General features: G+C 40.9%; 2 protein-coding genes across 8 annotated transcripts in view; both read right to left on the bottom strand.

Annotated features, from left to right (window-relative positions):
• Nucleotides 1-21,432, bottom strand: part of LOC143178039 (F-box only protein 7) — a 91,978-nt gene that overhangs the window by 34,944 nt on the left and 35,602 nt on the right. The window lies entirely within an intron of this gene.
• LOC143178038 (phosphatase and actin regulator 2) overlaps nt 1-21,432 on the bottom strand; it is a 309,101-nt gene that overhangs the window by 262,931 nt on the left and 24,738 nt on the right. For 4 of the 6 annotated variants that reach the window (XR_013001702.1, XM_076376451.1, XM_076376452.1 and 1 more), the window contains exon 1: nt 7,657-8,099. The exons of the other annotated variants lie outside the window; for them this stretch is intronic. Coding sequence is in view for 3 of the 4 variants with exons in the window: in XM_076376451.1 (XP_076232566.1) it covers nt 7,657-7,957 (301 nt within the window). In the remaining variant the exon portion in view is untranslated. Of the gene's footprint in view, nt 1-7,656; nt 8,100-21,432 lie in introns of those variants that run through there. 6 annotated transcript variants of the gene reach the window in all.

The raw sequence follows: 21,432 nt of genomic DNA, 5'->3' as shown, positions 1-21,432 counted from the left end.
AAAAAGATTACAAAGGAGAAGTTTTGACCCAAAAGTTAAGTAAGTCAATTGGACATAAACTACGAGAGTCTACAGGTTTGCAAGAAGAGATAATTAGAATTAATGTCATGATGTATTGGCAATTACAACTGGTAATTTCTACTCGACACTGTTTACGGAGCGGTCTAAAAATACATGAGGTCAATGAGAAACACAGAAGTCTCCTCAGTGTTGATAGAAGAATAGAACCAACTCAATGAAAGGGTCAATAACGGGTTCATGTAACAATTTGCATCCTCATAATGAAAAATAATCCACATATAGACCTTACATCACAGACCCACTAAAAGAGTACGATTAAAGCTTGAAAAACGCAACCCACCTTAAATTAGAAATTATATAACACGATATCGATTATGAATAACAATTTTAACTATACAATAAATTAAGATTATATTCCAACAACTGAATAACAAACTTTGATTCCCATTAAATGAATAAAATAAAAAAGGACTCAGCCTAAAATTTGTACTCAGACAAAGTATTATAGATAGGTTGACCAAAGTTACTCCATTTGTACCACAATTTCCAAGCTTTCATCTACTCCTTTAGAGCCCTAAATTCGTGAAAAATCACAGTTTCGCCAAGGAGCCCCACAAATTTCTCTTAATTTATTACAAGCTCCCTCTGCTCACGGAAGCATCGCGCAGCAGCGAAGCTCTGCAAGCCTTGCACGATCCACTGCAGAGCATAAATTCACGCGAGCATTCGTCGCGTAAATCAGCTCGCGATCGCGGCATCCCCGGCACGAGCTGACCGCGAATCGAAGTCTGGCGAGGGTCTCCGCCTCGAACGAAACTGAAGCAGCGACGAGAGCACCGATACGAATCCACGAAACGGCGGAGCATCCTATTAGCTGCGGTGCCTCGAGGACTCCGAAGAAGCATCGCAGACGTCGAATTACAACGTCCCCCTTGCCGCCCCGTCGAACGACCAGGAACCCTCGACCAAAGTTCCCGCAGCAAGAGCAACAACAGCAACAGCCGACGAGCTGGCGGCTCTGGGCTCTCTGCTCAATGAATGATTTCCGCGCGCTGTTGCCACGTTACGTCTGCATTCTGCATCCATTGGAGTAATGGCTCGAGAGGACTGGCGTCGCGTTTTATCGTTTCCTGCAGTTTACTATCAAACGTTGCGCAATTGTACCTTCGACGCTGACCTAACCGCCTGGGTCCGTGTCGCGGCTACGTCATCGTTGAGCTGTCTTTCGAGACAGTTTAGATAGATTCTGATGCAGTGGAATCTTGACTCAGCGAGTTGGGAACGAACTCGAAACCAGAGTGCATTGTGTAGCTATGGAAGAAAGCAGGGGTTTTCAGAAATGTAATTCGTGGGAAAATGAAGCTCAGATATTGATGGGGTTTTTGAAGTTATATGTCTTGAAATAACTTTCTTTTTTTATACTTTGTAAAAGTAGGGCATTCTGTGATAAAATGACACTGTTTGTGTCTCGGGAACTATGTTGCCTTGGGAGACATTTTTATGAGAATAACATAGTAATACTTTCTGTCCTGTTTAGTGTATTAGACAAATTTTGTATAATACCTATAATTTGTAGTATTTTAAATAACTACCACTGTATTTAAGAAATGAAAAAATAATTCTAGGCAACGAGAAAAATAGAACAGTATTGACACAAAGCTCTTATTGCAAGAAGATAATAAAAACGAAGAAGAAAGTAAGAAATGGTTCCACCAAAGTGTTAGATATCTAAAAGTGAACCTGAAATACCTAAGAATGTGTATAATATTCTGAATAAAATATATTCACTCCACTTTCACTTAAAGAAAACCTTTCAACCAACCTTGCCAATGTTCAAAATTTACAAAACCACTTGGACAGGATCCAAGCAAACAAAATGCACAACGAGGTGAACAGAATGCAGTCCGATCAGCAAAAAGTCTTAAACAAGCAGAATTCCTATCCTCCATTCAATTAATCATTGCTAAAGCCCTGTCTGACAAATGCCCAAGAAAAATTAGTGTATTCACACCTCAATCCTCCAAAGGAAGTCGAATTGCTTATGGAGATGACCTAATACGCGGCTCAGTTTCTGCGTACATATGTTGCACAATTCTCAGACAGTCGACTACCAAGTGCTAATGACGAATTGCGTGTATTAGAGGCTCGTGGGTGATTGATCATCGAGTCGAGCGCAAATGATTAAACGGCAACGCCGCAGAGGCGCGGCTGCTGTTCTTACCAGAGCCACACTTGAGCTTTCCTTGCGAGAATTCGCCACGATGCTGCTTGCAAAACAGGAAAAAGGAAGTTTCGAAAAGACACCTGCTGCGCGAACGAACAGAGTCTCCGCGAAGAACGAGTAATGTCTAAATTACTCCAAAAAGGAGAACCTAATTGATGATGTTTGAGCCTGGAGAGCATGGCGAGATGACGGGCTATTAACGACTTGTATGCATGAATACGAAACATACCTACTTGATAGATGAAATAATTGATTGCACCTATTACCGCGAACCATGCAGTTGCGTTCTTCCCATTCTGAACAATTACGCGTATTTCGTTTAAAAATTCCGAATAATTCCATTTCGCTAGATACACGCTGTATAAATTAGCGAGGGAGAATTTAAAACTTTCGAGCTGGAAAATTAATGGAAAACTAATGCCAAGGCAAGGGAAGTTCGGCGGAACTGTTTCTCGGAGTTTGCATTCCACGTTACACAGCTGAATCTAAATTGCGTCCGACTGTATGCGCTCAACTTTCAGGATTCAGGACAGAGACGGTGACCAAACACGGTGATCTCGATTCATGGGGGTCAGACAATCGCCAGCTATCGATTATCTCGCCTAATGAATGCGCAAACACGGTGATTCGAAAGGCTGGTGTATCTCCCATCCGCCGAGTGGGAGTCGAGTGCCTTTCATCCGAGCTATCGAGATTCGATGCCTTCGGTCGAGGTGTTATCGCGGCGATATTTGCGTATCGATTACGACCTGGAATTGATTTTGCGATAAAGTTTTACGCGCTTCGAGTATTCTGTCCAGACACCAGGCGATTCTAACCCTTGGAAAACAGAATGATCGCAGTTGGATCATCCTGTCCAGTCGAGGGAAGATGACAAGTGGAAAACGCGTTTCCAAGCTTCGTTGGCATGCTAATGATTCACTCTGGTGATCGATTGGTATAGTCGAAGAATCTTGTCACGGCTCTGGCTCGTGACTGGGTAAAAGAAATAGGTGACTGTCTGTGCAACAACGTTACGCATGATATATGACTATTAGAAGCTTGTAATAACAGTTCATCTGCATATGCAAATAGTAGCTCTTTAGTCTGAGCAGGAAGAGCAGGAAGAGCAGAAACAGAAAAACTTCGGTATGCACTGTCTCTTTACCTGGTTGGTATTCATTAATCTCTTCAAACACCAGGTCGATAAAAAATTGTGAAATGAAAATTAACTTGATAATCGAGTCGTTCAGATGTCATACTGATCAAAGTCTATATACATCAAACAAGAAGTAGAGAAAAGTGACAGTACGATAAATAATTAGCTTAAAGTAGACAACTAAAGTAACCTACTACAGTAAATTAAAAATTGTCAAAATGGCTTCAGAAATATATTGAATATTACTTATCAATCATATACAGTTTTATTATTTTTTCATAGTAGGTATAACTATGGAAACAAATTTTTCAATTCTTGAAAAGCTCACTATTACTCAACTGCCTTGGTGATAAAAGTAAAATTCGTAGAAAAAGTGGACTTAATTAGCCACCTGAATGGCTCAATTATATAAACCACATGTAATCTCATTTCTCTAGACTCTAGAATAGACCCTCCACAGTGCTCCACCTAAGAATTAGGTTCAAAGTTCGAAGTCATACTTCCCCTCGAGCCAGCTGCTTCCACGGCAGAAATTAAACGTGAATTCACGTACAGAGAAACGTAGACGCAATTGTGCGCGAGCTGCATCGCAGAAGACGCTGTTTGTACAAGATTTTCGCGACGCGGCGTACTATTAAAGTCCAACCGTTCTGCATATAAATTTGTCTCGCGACGCTGTTGCATAGCGTCCGCGATGCACGTGTGCAGTAAACCGCCTAGATTTACACGTCCCCGCAACAACGCACGGCGAAACACGTAGAGATACGTGCCCCGAGCGCGATTCGCCGCGTCCATCGCGCTGGTTACCTCGAAAGTAACACGTGTTGCATGACCAAACCCATGAAAGTATCCGCGGCTGGGAACGCCAAGGGACCGATAATAAGAGCCTCGAACGAGATTCGTTCGTAGAGAGAATTCGAGAATGTGACGGAAGGAACAGCGAGCCATTTGTTGGGCTGGGCCCTCTTTCCACGGAGGGTGCTGGGAACAAGGCTAGGTTGTTCCTGGAAACCACACTTTAAGCCACTCGAAGGGCTATATATTATCTAGCCACTGACTGAAACTCCTCTGTGGTCACGAAAGTAACAAAATTTGGGCTGGTCTATGGCAGGGCTCTGGCATTCGATAATATGCAGTTTATAGTTAAGGATGAAGTGTTTGAGTGGTGAAACATGTAGGTACCTTTTTCTGGGGGTATTAGTGGAAGAGAATTTTGATTTAATTAGGAGATGTTGAGTGAGGCTTAAATAATAAAATAGTAATTCTATGCAGCATTAAGGTAAGTATAATCCATAGTTTACAGAGATAATTTATGAATTAAAAAGTTGTGAATTTTCTGTATAGAGTTATTCAGCATGAAATCATAGTGGTCTGACTGAATTATAATTACTGTAGATAATACTAACTCTACCTCAGCTGAAAATCAAAACAAGTTTTCCATGTATGAAAAGTTGTAATGCAAGTATTCAAATATTTTCCTAAGTACTTAATATTATTTCCATAAAAGCTCCATAGTACTCTCATGATGTCTTCAAACACTGTACTAGGTCCCAGGGATGGTATAAACCTTGCTGTCTAGTTACGTTACCAGATAGAAAGGGAATTTTTCGAATGAGATAAGAATCGTCCCACCAACCAGTTACTCCTAAGTATCCCCACACCATTCAAAAAGTTCCCTTTTTACCCCATGATGTCACTGAACACCAGGTCCTCACCACTTGAGACGTCATACTGAAGTTATAAACTCGTAAAATGACCTTAGATACAAGTTTCTTCCATTCTATATGTTCCTAATTACTTAACCAAATTGTGAGCTTGTATCGAGACGCTAACTTATTTGACTTTAGAAATACTGAATTTTTAAAGCACTTGTTCCAACGCTCCAACAGAAGAAAATAATCCTATGTAGATAAGTTCTCTCCAAATTGGTCTAAGTCCCTCAGTTCACCATTTCAGAGCATCAGACATCTCACAAGTAGCTCGCCCAAGGAAACGACCTCGATTCAAATACAATACATATTCACCAAATGACTGAAATTCGCGCAGTAAGAGCTTAATCAAGCACGCATGATCAAAGACGTCGACAACAAGGTCTAACGATCAATCAGAGCTCCTCGGGCGTTCGTCGAAAACAAAAAGGCGGCCACGACAATGGCGCGGGCTTTTCGTGGGAGCGCGATAACAAAGCTCCCTTCGCGCGAACCGTCCTCGCTGAAAAGGGAAGGGAAGAAAAACGCCACGGGTCCCTTCTACCACTCCCTTTCCCCTGTGCCCCGTCTCTCTTTGTGCCTCAGCCACGCGCAGACCGACGAACTCCCGAGATAGCGCCAGCCAGAGGAAGTAAGCGGAAGAGGACGAGAAAGAACGAGGGAAAAACCACGTGTAGGTAGTCGGTGCACTGCACTCGCGAGGTTTGTTTACAAGCTGTGGAACTCGACTCTCCTTCTCCCGTTTTCCTTCGCTCACAATCGATCTAGGTACCTATATCCCTTCCTCTGCTTGTGCCCTTGCCCCCCTCTGTCATTCTCTGGCTGTCTCGCACATTTGAAAGCACTTTCTGACGCATCGAACTGTGCGTCCAGCGAGTGGTGATCTTATGCAGCTGCACCATGGCTACTGGTACGTAACACTGATAATGGACAACTAGCATCGAGTATAGGTGCATTGCACAGTGTGAGGCTTGGGGAATGAGACTGTGACCTGAACTGATTTTTGGGGAAGATGGTTTCAGGCACTGCTGGCTAAGAAGATGTGGCGAGATAGAACGAAACAAGAGGATCGATACTGTTCTTGTAAAGTGAAGACTCAGGTACTGTACAGAGCTGGTAAGGTTGCATCTAAGGATTCTATCTGTGTAGACAGGATCGCTAGATTTCACATGCACTGTTGGGCGTGGCATATTATTTGCCAAAGTGGTCATAACTACAAATTGAGTCAACATATCTTCTATACATGGAAAATTACTACTATGTCAACATGTGTCTCAGGTGTAGCTTTACGAGCTCTGCACAGTATGTACTCACTCAGAGGATTCACATTTTGGACACAAGCAAATTGAAATATTCAGAACTGTGAATGTCAATACTTTGAAAATGTAAATCTTTCTGCTTTAGAATCAGAGATATACAATTTGAAATATAATAAATTTGAATTGAGGATCAATAAATTTGCTACTTTACTGTGTACGGTTTTTGAGTGTCATGGATCAGGTAGGACCCCTACTTGGGAGTGCATTTTACGACTTTGTACCTCCTTGGGAATCAGTACTCAGGTAGAAAGTTAGGGCTTCGAGAATTAGCTATGGTGAAAGCTATTGTTTCTTTGAAAGGAGAATCATGTCCTTATCGATTTCGATGTGAACGCTTTGTGTGAGGTGTGTCAAGGAATTTCGGACCTAGGCTACTTCAGTAAGAAGAATGGATTGTTTTTATGACTGAGGTACTAATTCTTCTGGTGACATAGTTGTATGATTCATTAATGATGAAAGCATGATTAAAGTCAACATAGATATTTTTGCACAAGCTATTTTTCAAATGTAAAAACAAATATATTTGAGGATTCATTAAAGTAATTCATTAAACCAACCTTACTAAAAAATTCGACTATTTGCCGTACCATTCAGAGAATTTTGTGAGCTTTCAAAGCGTAAATGTTTCCCCTTTCAGGGTGGATTTTCGAACGAAACTGAAAAACAACACGGTGGTTTATTTTCCTGAAGAGGATTAATTTACATGTTTATTAGCAGCATTCGTTATTCATCTGTGGAGATATTTTATATAGAAAAAAATACATGAAAAATATATATTCAAAAAAGTAACTCAGAGATACACTTCCAAGAATAATTTTCCACCTACGTTAACCATTTAGGATTAAAAATTCACAAGCTTGAGAAACCTCCAATCCAATCCCCCATCGTGTCACAACCAGTAAATATCCTTCTCAATCGTCTCCTTTAATCCCCAACCCTAACCTTTGACACAGAGTCTAACAAACTCCTCATGAAACAACTTTCATCATCATCCCCTCCCAAAACTGTTCTCCTCGCCCAACAATAAAACACAATCTAATAAAAATTACTAATACCCTCCTCCTCTTATCCTCATTTCCACGTAACAAGTAACCTCACATGAAACTCGCAGATAATCAATAAAACCATTAATCGCTGTTCCCATGCCCCAAACCCCGCGACTTCGATATTAACGAGCTCAGAAGATTAAACAATCTCCACGGAGATTAAACAACCTCCACGCCACAGAACATTCTTCAAACTCACCTATGACGGTGTTAGCCGCGACCTCTTTGGCAGCAGCCGCCGCAGCCGCAGGTCCATGCGCCAGGAAATCGCTGAGCGACAACGAGGACGCGATGATCTGTCGCTTCTCCTCGAAGTTCAGATAATCCAGGCTGTTGCTCCTCTGGGGTCCAGCGACGATGGTCACCGTCTTGGTTGCGTGATGGTGGTGGTGGTGCTGCTGGTGGAGGTTGTTCTCCGTGGACAAGTTGCTCTTCTCATTGGTGGCCTCGTTGGAGCCTGGACTAGGCACCAGATAGACACCGCTGACGCGTATCGACATCGTCGACGGGCGATCCTTGAAACGGCCGCGCTTCTTCCTCCTCCAGGGGCTGAGGATCGCGACGAGGCCCGGCAAGGAAGCTACCGGGTGCTGGCCAGCAGGAACATCCTGACGAACGCCCGGTCGAGAGGTCGGCTCGCGTCGCTTGTTGCTTCTGGGCAGCTCCACGGCTCGGCGTTTCGTGCGTTCTTGCTCCGCGAGGAAATTTATGGATTCCCCAGCGCGCTGTTAACAGCGGCCACCGCGTGCACCTCGCCAATCCTGGAGGCTCCTTAAGCCCCCTCGATTCTATAAACGATCCTGGAACACTGATCGGGTTGGACGAAAGGACCCTGACTCGGTACCTTGGATTATTGTCTACTGTATCTTCCCTCGTAAAAAAGCTACGAATCTAAGATGGCAGGACACTGTGCGTTGCGGACGATTCTCGTTATCACTTCGACGGATTATTTTGCAGACTCCAGCGTCTCGGTGGCCTCGACTCGTCACGAGTTTCGCTGGCACGTTACGCTTCTTCACAGTCCCGACGTCTTCCTGTTATGGCACTTCGGGATGGTCGGCTCCCCTCGATTGCGCGGCATCTATTTACAGTGGGATCGTACCGCGAGGTCCTCTGCTATTTCTCGCGGCACGAAGGAGCTTCCAAGGGATCGTCCTGCGTGCAAGTGGAACCAGCTAACGTTAATAGCTGTTCGCGGGCATCGTGCATGGTGTCGTTAGAGAGACACAATTGTGTCCCTGCGAAATGTCTCTCGCTGTGTCGCGGTCCACCGTCCCTCTAATTACAAACTGCTTAATTGGAGCTACACCCGCGTCCCGGATACGCAGCTTTCCGATCCGTTTGGGAAACCATGCTGAAATTGAATGCGCTGCTCGCACGCGCAGGCTACCTTGCTCCTGGGTTACTGCATACGGAGTGTCGATTCCTTCTTTAGATTTCAATCTCACGGTAAGATATGGGATCAACGATGAATATCGATAGAATATTGAAAAAAGTGGCTTCGAAGGTGACTCTTGAGACGACGATTGGAGGAAAAGAGGTCGAATCAATATGGTGTTAAGAATGTGGATCTAATGAGATGAGAAGTTGAGTCAAAGTGAAAAATAGAAAAAATTGTGACATGATTTTAAATACAAATACTGAAGAAAATGAGTTTTTTGAGGGACATTGACTGTCCCAAAATTGTGAATTTCTAAATTTTGATCGACTAATACTAATTTGAAAATTAGTAATTTAATAGAGATTAGAGTAACATAAGTTGAATATTTTAATCTTGAGATTATTTTGAACCTCACTGAAGAATTTTCTAATCTAGAACTTCAAAGAAATCAATCTCTGTTTACATGTTGTTACGGCCTCAAATCTTATAACTATCTTCTTACAAGATTAGACATTAACTGATGTTGAGTCACTTAAGAACGGCAGAAAGAGAAATATTTAGTGACTGCAAGGAATGTCTGCGGTGAGCAGAGTATGACAAATAGCAAACTATAATAATAATGTATTGAGATATGAGCAATAACTCCCGAGAACCCCTAGCTATAATCACAGTAGAGATACACTTCAAACAAATTGAAGGAATGCATTTAAAGTCAGCGGAAGAGCGACTTGCATCAGCGAATACCTGGAAACCGGTCTCGTTGCATAATAACTATAGACCTCGTGCATCAAGGATGACAAAAGGAACATTTATATATTAAAATACGAACTACCAGTGAATCTTCCCCGATTTTCATTTTTCTATGGTTACTTTACGAAATACTCCAATTACTCCAAAATGAAAAATGTAAAAGTAAGTTTTATCAGTTCGTTAATTTTTAAATCAACTTGCATTGAAATCGAATGTAGAACTTAAAATATTTCAACAAAACTAACCAATTAAGTAGAATCTCCATTATTTAAGATATCACGATCGAGACGTTTTCTTACGTAGCATATTTTTTGTACCAGTATAATGTATGTAAGATTTTAAAGTGGTTAATAAAGTTCTTAGTCCCATCAACTGCATAAATAAATAAATAATTCGAAAGAATATGAAATAACTAAGAAACTCGATCACAAAACAAATGTAAAATACTTAGTATATAAATGTAGTATAAAAAATCAACGATCACTGATGGAAGAATACGAAAACATACCATTTAAAATTATTTACAACAGGTTCATTAGACATCTCAATAAATTTGCTTGTAGTTTCTTTACATAAAAAGGCTTGAAAATTCCTTATAAAATGAAAAGGATATCGTTAATATTCATGAATGAAACATTTCTACTATATATAAAACTGAATGCTAAATAATTGCTATTTCATTCGAAAATACCACAATCTAAAGTATCTTACTAACACTGTACACAATCCTAAATAGTACTTCTGTATGTTTTCCTATTATTTAGTACAGTTCTACCATAGTTCAAGAAACTCCTCCACTAACCAGAAATCAACACTCGCTTCCAGCTGCTCCGAAATCAACAATAACAAGCCTTCCCCGTCACTCCACACGCAAATTAATAAGCCCGATGCACCCAAGTGTCACAATCGCCGAAAGGAAGTGAGGTTATGGGGCTCGTAATAACAACGATGCTCCGTCCATAACCTAACCTGTACCTCGAGCTCCGCGAGGGCCTCGGCGCAAGCGTTCCCCGACTCCCTTCCTGAAACCGAAGAATCAAGAAACCCATCCAGCAATTGTCACTCGCGACTCCAGAACCTCCATCAATCCCATCCAGCACAACCCAAACGGCGCGCAATAAACTAATAAACCCACATTCGATACGCAGTAACCTCAAGCATCCGGCGGGTATTAGCCGCGTTTCAAACTTCAGCGGTGCTCGTAGTCCAGTACTATGCACCACTCACGTCCCACGAGAAGTCCCCTGGGGAGCATTACACGCAACGCCTTCCAGAGGACTTCCGATCGAGGAATCGTGTTGCTCCGACTAAATTACATACAACACGCGCAGAAAGCATCCGCTTTGATCCCAGGCCCAATGCATCTCAGGGCTCCCAGCAGACCGCGTACAGCCGAGACACATCTCGATCCTTCACAGAAGGGACCCTGTGGCATGCCACAGGACATACTTGACGATTTCGGAGCGACAGGGACCGCTCCTTTCGGCAGGATTCGAGGATCTCTCGCGTGGACGTCTACGTATAATATCACAGCGATGACGATTCACGGCAGGCGTCGCCACTCCTTCGCAGGGACACCTGTGTGCCTTCTGGCTGCAGGTGAGAGGCGAGCGAGACGGCGAGAGAGGACGCAACGATGATAAACACAGAAGCACATACTAGCCCCGCGCACAGAGACACGACAGAGACACGAGAGAGACGGAGAGAGACGCAGGGGCGCTCAGTGGGCACCGAACTCCGAACTTAGCACGGGAAACGAGCACGACGAACGTCGACTGGCACGCACAGGAGAGCTGACACACACCGAGGGATCCTCCTCGCGCGATCCTCCGAGGCACAAAACGCGAGACGGTGGATTCTGTCGTGGGCGAGGGGCACAGGTTTCGCTGGGCACGTCGGACGGATTGGACGCGACGGAATTGATTGAGAGCGCGACGGGCGCGTGGAAAAACGGACGATGTGCCGAGGAAAACGGGCGAAGACGACGGACGACGACCACGCCACGAAACACACACCGAGCGAGGCTCGCGAACACTGAGGGCGGCCATGCGACCGCGGCGACGCCGCGCGGCGGCAAACGGTACCGGGGACCACGAGACAACTGCCTGGACGCCGAATGGGGGAAAGTGAACCGCTCCTATACCGCCTTCGACGTAATTTTTCATTAATGAATTTACGGAGGGCCTCGACACTGGACGCCGAGGCACGGTGCAATGGACGGCTGACGAAAAGCTGGAGGTGATTCAGAAGTTATTTGTACTTTGTGAATCTTTTTGTTTTTTTTTTTTTGGAGATAGTGAGGTTTTAAGTTTCTGATTTTGATACAGTAGGATATCAAGTATCTGAAGTAATTAGGAGACGATTTCTTAAAACAATTCTTTTACAATTTATATTGCAATACTAACTATATGTGCTACTTTATTGTATTGTGTTAATGCCAGCTTTGATCTTTTTGTATATTAAGTGAGTGCTATGTAAAATAGTGAAAATTTGTGTAATAAAAAATTCATATGCATTTTTCAATTTCTTCTGTTTATTCATTCATTCTATTTTAAGAAACATTCTTTTATTGCAACATAAAGAATCGTGTATTATAAGGCGATATAAGCTTATAATTAGAAGAACGTAAATCACATTGTATAAATAGAGAGTTGCTTATTACTTAAATTAAATATACGTATATGTAAATACTAATGTAAGTACTTAGGAGTAAATAGATTAAAGTTCTAATTAATCTCATATTTACAATAAATTAACGAATCAATTAAGGATTCCATGGATTATCGCAGAGTTCGTAATACTATAAAAATGTGGCCCAGAAAATTGAACACGTGACAGTCGTCAACATCCTTATCACTGTTATGCTCCTCAATATGTTCCGTATACGTCTTTTGTTCCTTTAATGCAAGAAAATTATAGATTGCAACGGAATGCAGTTCGTACTGCCAATTATACTCCAAAAATGTCAACCACGAGTCACGCTCGTGATCGACTTTGAACGCCTGCGATGATAATCGCGAGCCAGTCACGCAAGTATGCATCATGGTTTAAGTCTCTAGGAATGATACCCCGTTTTGCTTTATAAACTCTTCTTAATCTGTTACAGATGTATGTGCATAAAATTCATTTCCTCCATAAATATTTAGTAATTTAACAGACGCAATAATAAAACAGTAATTTCTGGAAATGTAATTTGTAACTGAATTAAATGCAATAGTATACGTGGTGCAGGTTACACACTCAATTACGTGTTAATTACACTCCAATGCGATTAAGTAACAATTGAAGCGGACAATTAGAGAAACGATCTAGTCTCTAAGTTTTCAATTCCAGTTTTACGCAGAATGAACATATTTAAAAGAAATCTCATGTGCATTACTCAGTATCAAAGTTCACACGTTTATTAATAAGCGTATCTAATAATTTTTTTACATTTTTCATATTCTTTCCACCAAGAATATTCCATAATTCAATAATACGCTTATTCTACACGAATTTTAACTTAAATCTATTTTATAAAATAGTGAATGAATATTAACTCATCATTCATTTCATTCATCGTTCATTTATCCATAAATTTGAAAAATGATTTTTTCAAAGAAAATATTGCACGCCAAAAGAACTGCATATCAAATTCTATTATACTCCTATCGATGATACGCTGAATAATCGAACCCTTGATTATCAGAGACCAGATATCTCGCAAGATTCAACCACAACCCTTACTCAAACGAAAAAGTCACTCTGAAAACCAACACTCTCAAAGTGCATTCCCATAGAAGCATCCCACCAAAGCGTCCAATCGACTCAATAAAGCCGCCCATCACAAAACGCCTAAACAATCTTCCCCGAACAATGGTCCGTCGATGGACAGGCTGAGTCGTCGACGGGCGCAGCGAGGCGCGAACATTCGAACTAGAGTGGCGGGATATGGAGTATGACGCGAACCACGTGGTATTTCCGTGGCGTCTAGACTCCCTAATTTAAACCGACTCGCGAATCTACCGACGGTTTCAGCCCCGTCTAGCCGCTGTCACAACGAACGACTGAAATATGAGAAACACTTTGCCTTCGCCAGAGGGCCGACCAGCTCTTTCTCTCTCGGGGCGCGCGTCGACCGAAAGAGAGCGTTTCTTCTCGTCTCGTTAAGAAACAAAGGGGCAAGTTGGTCGGCCACCGACGGCGACGAGGAAGGAAACGTCGAGGCTCGCGATTGGGAAAGGCTGCCTCGAAAATAGAACGAAAACGGCATTACGTACCGCGGCGTGCGTACGCTCTGCGCTCTCTTATCGTTCACGCTCGATCGCGGCTTAAAGCAACGCGCGTCTGCGCCGAAACCTGGCGGACACCGCCGCGAGATGGGTTTGTTGGCACGGACCCAGTGCAGAGCCTTCTCCAGCGTGGACGTCGCCAAATGTAGCCTCTGCTCCACGCCCAGCGTAATTGCGCTCGCACCGACGGGAAACAACTGGTTTAAATACCGCGCCGCGGGTCGACCAAGTGGGGCGGGACGAGGGGAGGGAGCTGGGTCGAAGTAAATCGAAAGTGAGGCGGAGCTTTGTTTTTGAAAAAATTTAACTTCCGTTATTCGGGGTTCTATAGCTGGTCGATTGCTATACAGGGTGGTAGAAAAAGTGTTTTAAGACTTTGAGGACTCGTGGTACTTAGGTAGAGGAGTACACTCTACTATCACGTCACATGTTATAGTAAATCCACAGGGTGAGCCGAAGTTTCTCCCTTGTTTAGATATATTTTACTATAATATGGAATAAATTTACTATATGTGACGTGATTTCACGTGACGTAGTAATGTGTTCGTACCCTAAAGGATATTCTAACTGGTTAATAAATAAGCAAATAAATAACTAATAATTTCATACAATTTTTAAGGTTTCCTGTAGGTTTCCCCTTCAGAAGGGAATAATTTCTTCATATTTCGGATAGCTGAACCAGTAATTAAATATACGTATACATGTTTAAATTGAATATGCTATAACTATAGATACCTCAGAGGTAATCGAGGCTTTAGCTTTGGACGAACCAACAGAAGTAGAGACGCCATTAATTTTCGAGAAAATTCAAGATCGTAGAATTCTGTGAGTACACGTGGATTGAACTGAAGTACGGCTCTTGGAATGACACTTTAAGTGATAGTCGTGTTTGTACCAAGAGTGTGCCAGAACTACGTAGCTGATACTTAACTGGTTAATCGTAGAAAATGTAGAAAGGAACGCAGGTGCACGTATTCATCTTTCTCGAAACGATCTCCCTAATTAATTCCCTTGGAGAACTTCATTCCATGCATTCAACTCTTTTTAATAAAACCCATCTACCTGTGCATTACGAATTAAGTACCACTCTGTATAATCCGCTGCACCCGCGGTCGAATAAGGCGCAGGAAAAGGCTGCTTCAGTTCAATGGTCAAAGAACTTCCCGTCTATCGGATGCAAAGCTTCCGCTCTCCTGATATTAAGTCAGGTATAAACTGTCCTCTGACCCGATCCATCGATCGTTCCGCGAATTAAGGTCGATCATCCGCCGAAAAGAGATCAGCGAGCTTCGGTGCAATTTACGTGCATATAAGTATTTACTAACTGCCAAAAAATATTTTTGGCTCGAATAGAAATGCACGAAGAACCTTGGCTCCCCAAAAAAGCTACAGAGCTAGTTACAAAGTTAAATTGTCAGTAAAAAGCTTTTCTTTCAATAAACACCTAATCAGATAATATTACTAATTAATGTGACTAGTTTCGAAGTGTTTCTTCGATTATTATTATTATTGCTATTACATATATTCGCTTGAAGTATCGAGAATGCACTCGATAGCTCCCTGAAGGGATGAAGTTCCCTCTGGTGCACTTGTATTGGAGTGCAAGATATTTTTTGATTGATTGCATGTAGATATCGAGGCTTTATTTAGAGGCGCGCGAACCAGATAAATTATGTATTTTAATATGAATATTTGAATAGTAGCTAGATAGTACTCTCTCACTCTTGGTAGAAACGAAGTGGTCTATAATTATCCGGTATGTTGTGAGCGATTCCAGGAACCGTCCGACCGAGCGAACGCCCACTTAACAGTGTTATTAATTGCAGTAAGAAACGGAACGTCTTCGATGACCCGAATTATGGAACGATCTGCAATTAAGAGGAACGTGCAATTGAGGGGAAGCTACAGGGTGTGTCAGGCGATAAACGTGAAGGTCTACGGGCGTTTGGTGTCATAGGTGTTTTAATTTTTGTGGACCCTTCACGTATATGTCCACGATAAGCAACCTGGGAACAAAATGTCTTTCAAAAAAATCATTTGAGTTCCATTCACGAAAATAGTTAAGTGGTGAAAAAACTGACGTATTCAAATCTTTTTACGAATTTTATGCTGTAACTTCTTAGCTGTATACAAATATACGAAAGTAGGCATTTATATAATATAGGATTAATTAATTAAAACCTAATACAACAACGATTTGTCCTTTTTTTTTGTAGTAGCATAGCTAAATACAATAGCTTACGAAAGAGAAAAAGTTTGCAACTAAAAAATAAAATTATTGAAGTTAAAAAAAAAATGTTCGATACCCTTAGTACAGTAAACATCGAGAAGAAGCTCGAAACAACCATGTGGAAGGTATCTTTGATCTTCCTTCGCCGGCAACCACTCCATCTATTGAAGAGATGAAATAGGTGTGTGAAAGGCCAGCGAAGGAATATAGTGTAAGATAGATAAATTCTCATGAAACCAAACAGTATGGAAAAATCGGGTCCGGTCACCCATCCTTTACCATAGTCGCGATTGAGGTTGCTTAACGTGGAACATCGTACAAGTTCCCTCCAACGTTCGTACCCAACTATACCTCGAAGGTATAGATTTTCTATTGCTCATATCAGATGCAATTAACTTTTTTTTCATTCATTATATACAATTGTATATTAAATTTAATTTATAGTATTTTACACCATAGAAATTTTACGATAATTGTAATATAAAATTATAATACTTGTATATATACATATTTAAGAGATTTCCGTAATTTTTGTTCACTTCTATTTTTGAGAGACATGAATTGTTATAAAAAATTTATAATAGTCTGAAAGCCTTTTGAAAAAATATATAGTAGTAATACAAATGTTAGAATGTTTCGTGAAGTATATTGTTATACTTTCCTCTCATTATACAGCAATCTTTATTTAATTTACATTTTTACGTTTCTAAATTTAATTTCAATTTAAATTTCAATATGTATATATCGAGATATTCCAAAACTACATACACAATAGCCTAAAGGCCCTAAACCAAGTCTCCTACAAATGCCTAACCACGAAGTTATCAAACTAGTTCTAACTCCTAGTGTTGCACTCAATTGCATAGTTAAATACATGTACCATGTATCTACAGTGTTCCAAAAATTGTGGGAATAACTTTAGAAGATAATAGAGAGCACAAAAATAAGGAAAAGGTCCTTGCAAACATTTACATCAAATGTATGATAATTTTTTATGTAAACTGAGATATGAACAAAAACCAACCACGCTTATCTCAACTCATATCTGAGGCTATCGTCACATATTTAAAACACCCAGAACCACAGATAATTTATATCCTTGTATTTTCCTCGTACGATCCGTCTTTAAAACAGTAGTTTCACAACTGCATTCTGCAATATTTAGTTATTTATACAACTATTCAGTAAATCATTAACAGGATCTTCGCAAACAAACTGAAAGACGTAATCGTTTACCACAAAAACACAAAAGCCAGATAATAGGTCCCGTGATTGGCTTCGATAAGTTACAACGATTGCCACGATATCGATGGAAGAATCTGCGATTAACTTTAAAGGCGATCTTAAAAGCGATTATCGCGGTAGATCGACAGATAAGAAAGCCCCACGCTAACGTCCGCTGGATTGGTGGCCAACCGACTGGATAAGACGTTGTTCGACGCGATAATAGCAGGAAATTAATGGCAACGAAGGGGGATGAGTACGACGGACGAAGTAATAAAGAGATTGCTTTCCTTATTACTGCGTAAACTCATCTCACTCCGCTGTGTTAATGATCGTGGTGGATGAAAGAAAGTGAAAGTATTGGAACGAGTGTGATGTATAGTGCATCAGGATTTCTGAAGCAGATTTCGTTTTCCAGAGGAGAGGCTTTTTCTGATTAGAAATTTAGAAAATAGAGCTTCAGTTATGGGAATATATATCTCAATTTTTTTTTCTTAGTGAGCATTTAAAAACTCTGAGGTTTATTTTAGATTACACATTGATTACCACTAATTTTTCTCCAGACGCGGTTCCCTCAGTGATAAACAGAAAGAGCAACGTGTCGCTTTCATCTCTGCCATAGAGTCTGAAAAAGCCAAGGAAACAAGGCACTAGTTTCATGGAGATGCTTTTATCCTTCATTTTACGTCCTCTTACATCCCTGAGACTGTGGGCACAGTGGATGCGTTTTCTGACGAACTGATGTTCTGACGAATATGCCTGAACTTGTCTCGTTCATACGTTAAATAGTTCGGACATATTCATCAGAACATCAGTTCGTCAGAAAACGCATCCGCTGTAACCGCAGCCTTAAGCTAACAATAAGACGAGGTTCCCATCCACAGGGACGAACCACGAGACTCTGAATCCTATTCCTTTTAGCAATGTGCTCCGGTTTTCTGTCGTTGTCGAGATGAAGTCAGGCCACAAGGCCGACCGCAAGGAAATTCTTCGGATGACGCTGTCGCATGATGGTCTTGACACTCTCCAATTCCACGAGCCTTATCGCTTTTATGCACAGAGAGGACTATATCTGGGAGAAAAGCGGGACACTTCATTTGACGCCAGTTGGAAACTGTCTTCATAAAGAATCCAGACATTAATCCTGAGTTATGACCCACTAACGTGACATTCTTTGTTCCTATGCCATAAATTATAAAGGAAACAAGGGGAGCTCTTTGCTAACTTGTTGACTATTTTTAGAGTCACTGGTGGTTGGGGCGAAGGATCGACTTCTGGGCGACGTTGATCTTCTTCTGTGAAGTATCCATGAAATTGCACGTAAACTTCAAGGGTTCACGAAGAATACGTTTTACAGCTGTTTGACTTTGGTGTAGTAGGAATTCCCTTATCCGAGTGATTGGGAAAGAAGTGTGTTCAGATAAGTGAAGTTTTGCATTTAGAACAAGTAAAGTATCTATTTAATACAGACACGATGAAAATACTTCAAGGCTAAATTAAAACATTACCAAGTTTGGACCAAAATGGTCGATCTTTAAACTGCTGTAACTCTTTGAAAAAGAATCGTACAGCAAAGTGTTTTAGCTCATCTTGAAGAGCAAAGCCTCTACCTTCACAGATACATCTGACAAAGAACATTACTTAGTGTATCGATAAATATTAAATACATATTCGTTTTTACCTGCTGATATTTCTATTTAGAGGGTGAAGACTACCCCCAAAGGTGGGGTGAAAAATATGTTTTCGTAAATATTTCCAATTTCGTTCACGTCATATTATTGCTTATAAAAAAACATTTTTCTACCTGCATTAGTTTTTGAGATATCCACGAAAATCTTTTTTCCACCCCAGCATTGGGGATGGTTGTCGCCCCTAAACATGAATATCAGCAGCTAAAAAATGTACGTGTTTTATATTTTTCGTTACTCTACTCGTATATGTACCAAGTTTCATTAAAATTGGAAGATGATACTAAACTGAAATTCCTTGTGAGATAAGTCAAGCAGTTTTTCAAATATTCATATGAAAGTTAAAAATACCTTAACTCTTGAGCAAAACTGGAAGTAAGACATCTGGAATGACGTGCATACAGAAAAATTCACCGTGGTTAAAACACAACTGATGGAGCATGTTGAATATTGAAAGTGGAGGAAAAACGGAGACAGAATCTTCCTGATGTTACCATGACCGCGGAAAATCTAGGTTGAAATACGAGTCGCGACGATCCTCGGAAGTATTTGCAAACTAATCCTTTCGCGCAATTTGCTCGACAGCCTGCTGCTCGATTCGTTGGAAACTTTCTGGTTTCCCGTCGTCTTCGAGAAGATGCCTGTGCGCCACGGAACGATTTGCATTTAAGTTACTTGCTGGTGAATCCAGCAAGAAAATTTAGTCCCCCTTGGTACAACGAATCGCCTATTCTCATGACATAGGCAAATATATGCGTTATGAGACTCCTTTCCTCCTTTCCAGAATCACAAGTTTCTTAATTCTTTAAAAGCTTGTCATTGTGGTTGACAGATCGTGATTATTCGGTCAACTGAAGAAAGCAGTCCCTGACAGAAATTCGATTTTTATTTGATTCTCTGTTATGAAGAGGAGAGTGGAGAGGAGATTGCAGAACCGTGGAAAATATCAAATTAAGGGAAAAGCAAATGGAGCTCACGCAATTCTTGTACTCCGTGCACTCGTTGAGACGCAGAGAGAATCCCTAAACTCTAAGATTGCTAGATAGTCTTCAGTCGCAATTAGTGTAGGATATTAAGTATCTACTTAAAAGTTTCACAATCTTCTTAAACACTTTCTTTTGGAGTGTATTTGTACCTCAGAGCCAGAGTAACCTAAGTTCATTTTTTTTTAAATTAAGTTTTATACAAAATATATACTGTCAATACTTCTCACATAGAGAAGGAGCATCTTCTTAAAAATCAAAGGAAACATCTATGGAAAATTAAGAACAATACGTCTTCAAGAAAGAAGACTTCTTATGAATGTCTTTTAAGACATCCTAAAGACATACTGATTTGTAACATCGGACGTCACAGGTTCGTCCTTAGGACATTTTTAGGACTTCACTGGATGTCTTCGAGACAGAATGTTTTATGACATCTCTGCGCTATATAGGTCTAATGTATTCACGATTATCAAATCTTTGCCCTGTTTATCTGGAATTTATCTCCAATTCCGAACATAGAGAAGGTTACGAGTGCATAACGATGCAAGAATGCGGCACAAGAAGCGCGACAGCGTGTCATGTGGCAACCGGTTTGAAATAACTCGTGCAACTCTAGGCCAGTCTAAAATAAAGAAACCAGGAATTCGGTTTGCATGTCAATGAATCAGCGGTTCTCGTGGACGAGCAACAAGATAAATTACATCGTAACAAGAAGATATTGAACGCGATACAAGAGTCGGTAAACGGGAGCTGATAAAAGGAAAGTTGTGAGCGTAACAAGTTGCGCTAGAATATTACGCTGTTTACGACGGTCCCGCGACATTAATTTCACGTTCTCCGATGGAAAACTTTGTCCTTGTTTAACCCTTGTTTTGTATTATCGAGAAAAATGTGGAGGAGACCAGGGACAAACGTTGCAATTTGGGTTTTGGAGCCTGTAGCTTCTAAGTTCCATAGGATTTTTAAAAGGGTGGTACAGAATAGTAAACCTACATTCTAATAAGATAAATGTACAAGTAGCCAACCATGGCGCAGTACTTGGACACTAACGCTAATTTTATTTAATTTTGAGCTTGGATTCTTGTGTACATAATAAAAAACAATATTTACAGAACAAAAAAGGTATCATAAAATAGAACATTCAGTTACTGGAATATAATTCAAGTATTGGGACTTGCATTTTTTGTTTCTTTACTTATTGGGATATGTATCTTAAGCGTCCAAGTACTGGGACATTTACCTTAATTGTATTGAAAGAGGTCGACTACACTGATTACACGATTCGTTTTTGTTATTTTGTAGTGTTCTGTTTCACACTTGAAAATCGATCGTCTGAAAAATGTAGGAAAAGTCACTTAACGAGAATAAACAATTTTATAAGTTTTACTTCAAGTAATTACCGTCATCCCGTTAATAAATATTTGCGTAATTAAAAAATATGACTA

The sequence above is a fragment of the Calliopsis andreniformis genome, chromosome 4, assembly GCF_051401765.1.
Source record: "Calliopsis andreniformis isolate RMS-2024a chromosome 4, iyCalAndr_principal, whole genome shotgun sequence".
NCBI lineage: Eukaryota > Metazoa > Arthropoda > Insecta > Hymenoptera > Andrenidae > Calliopsis > Calliopsis andreniformis.
This window is presented reverse-complemented; position numbering and strand designations above follow the sequence as displayed.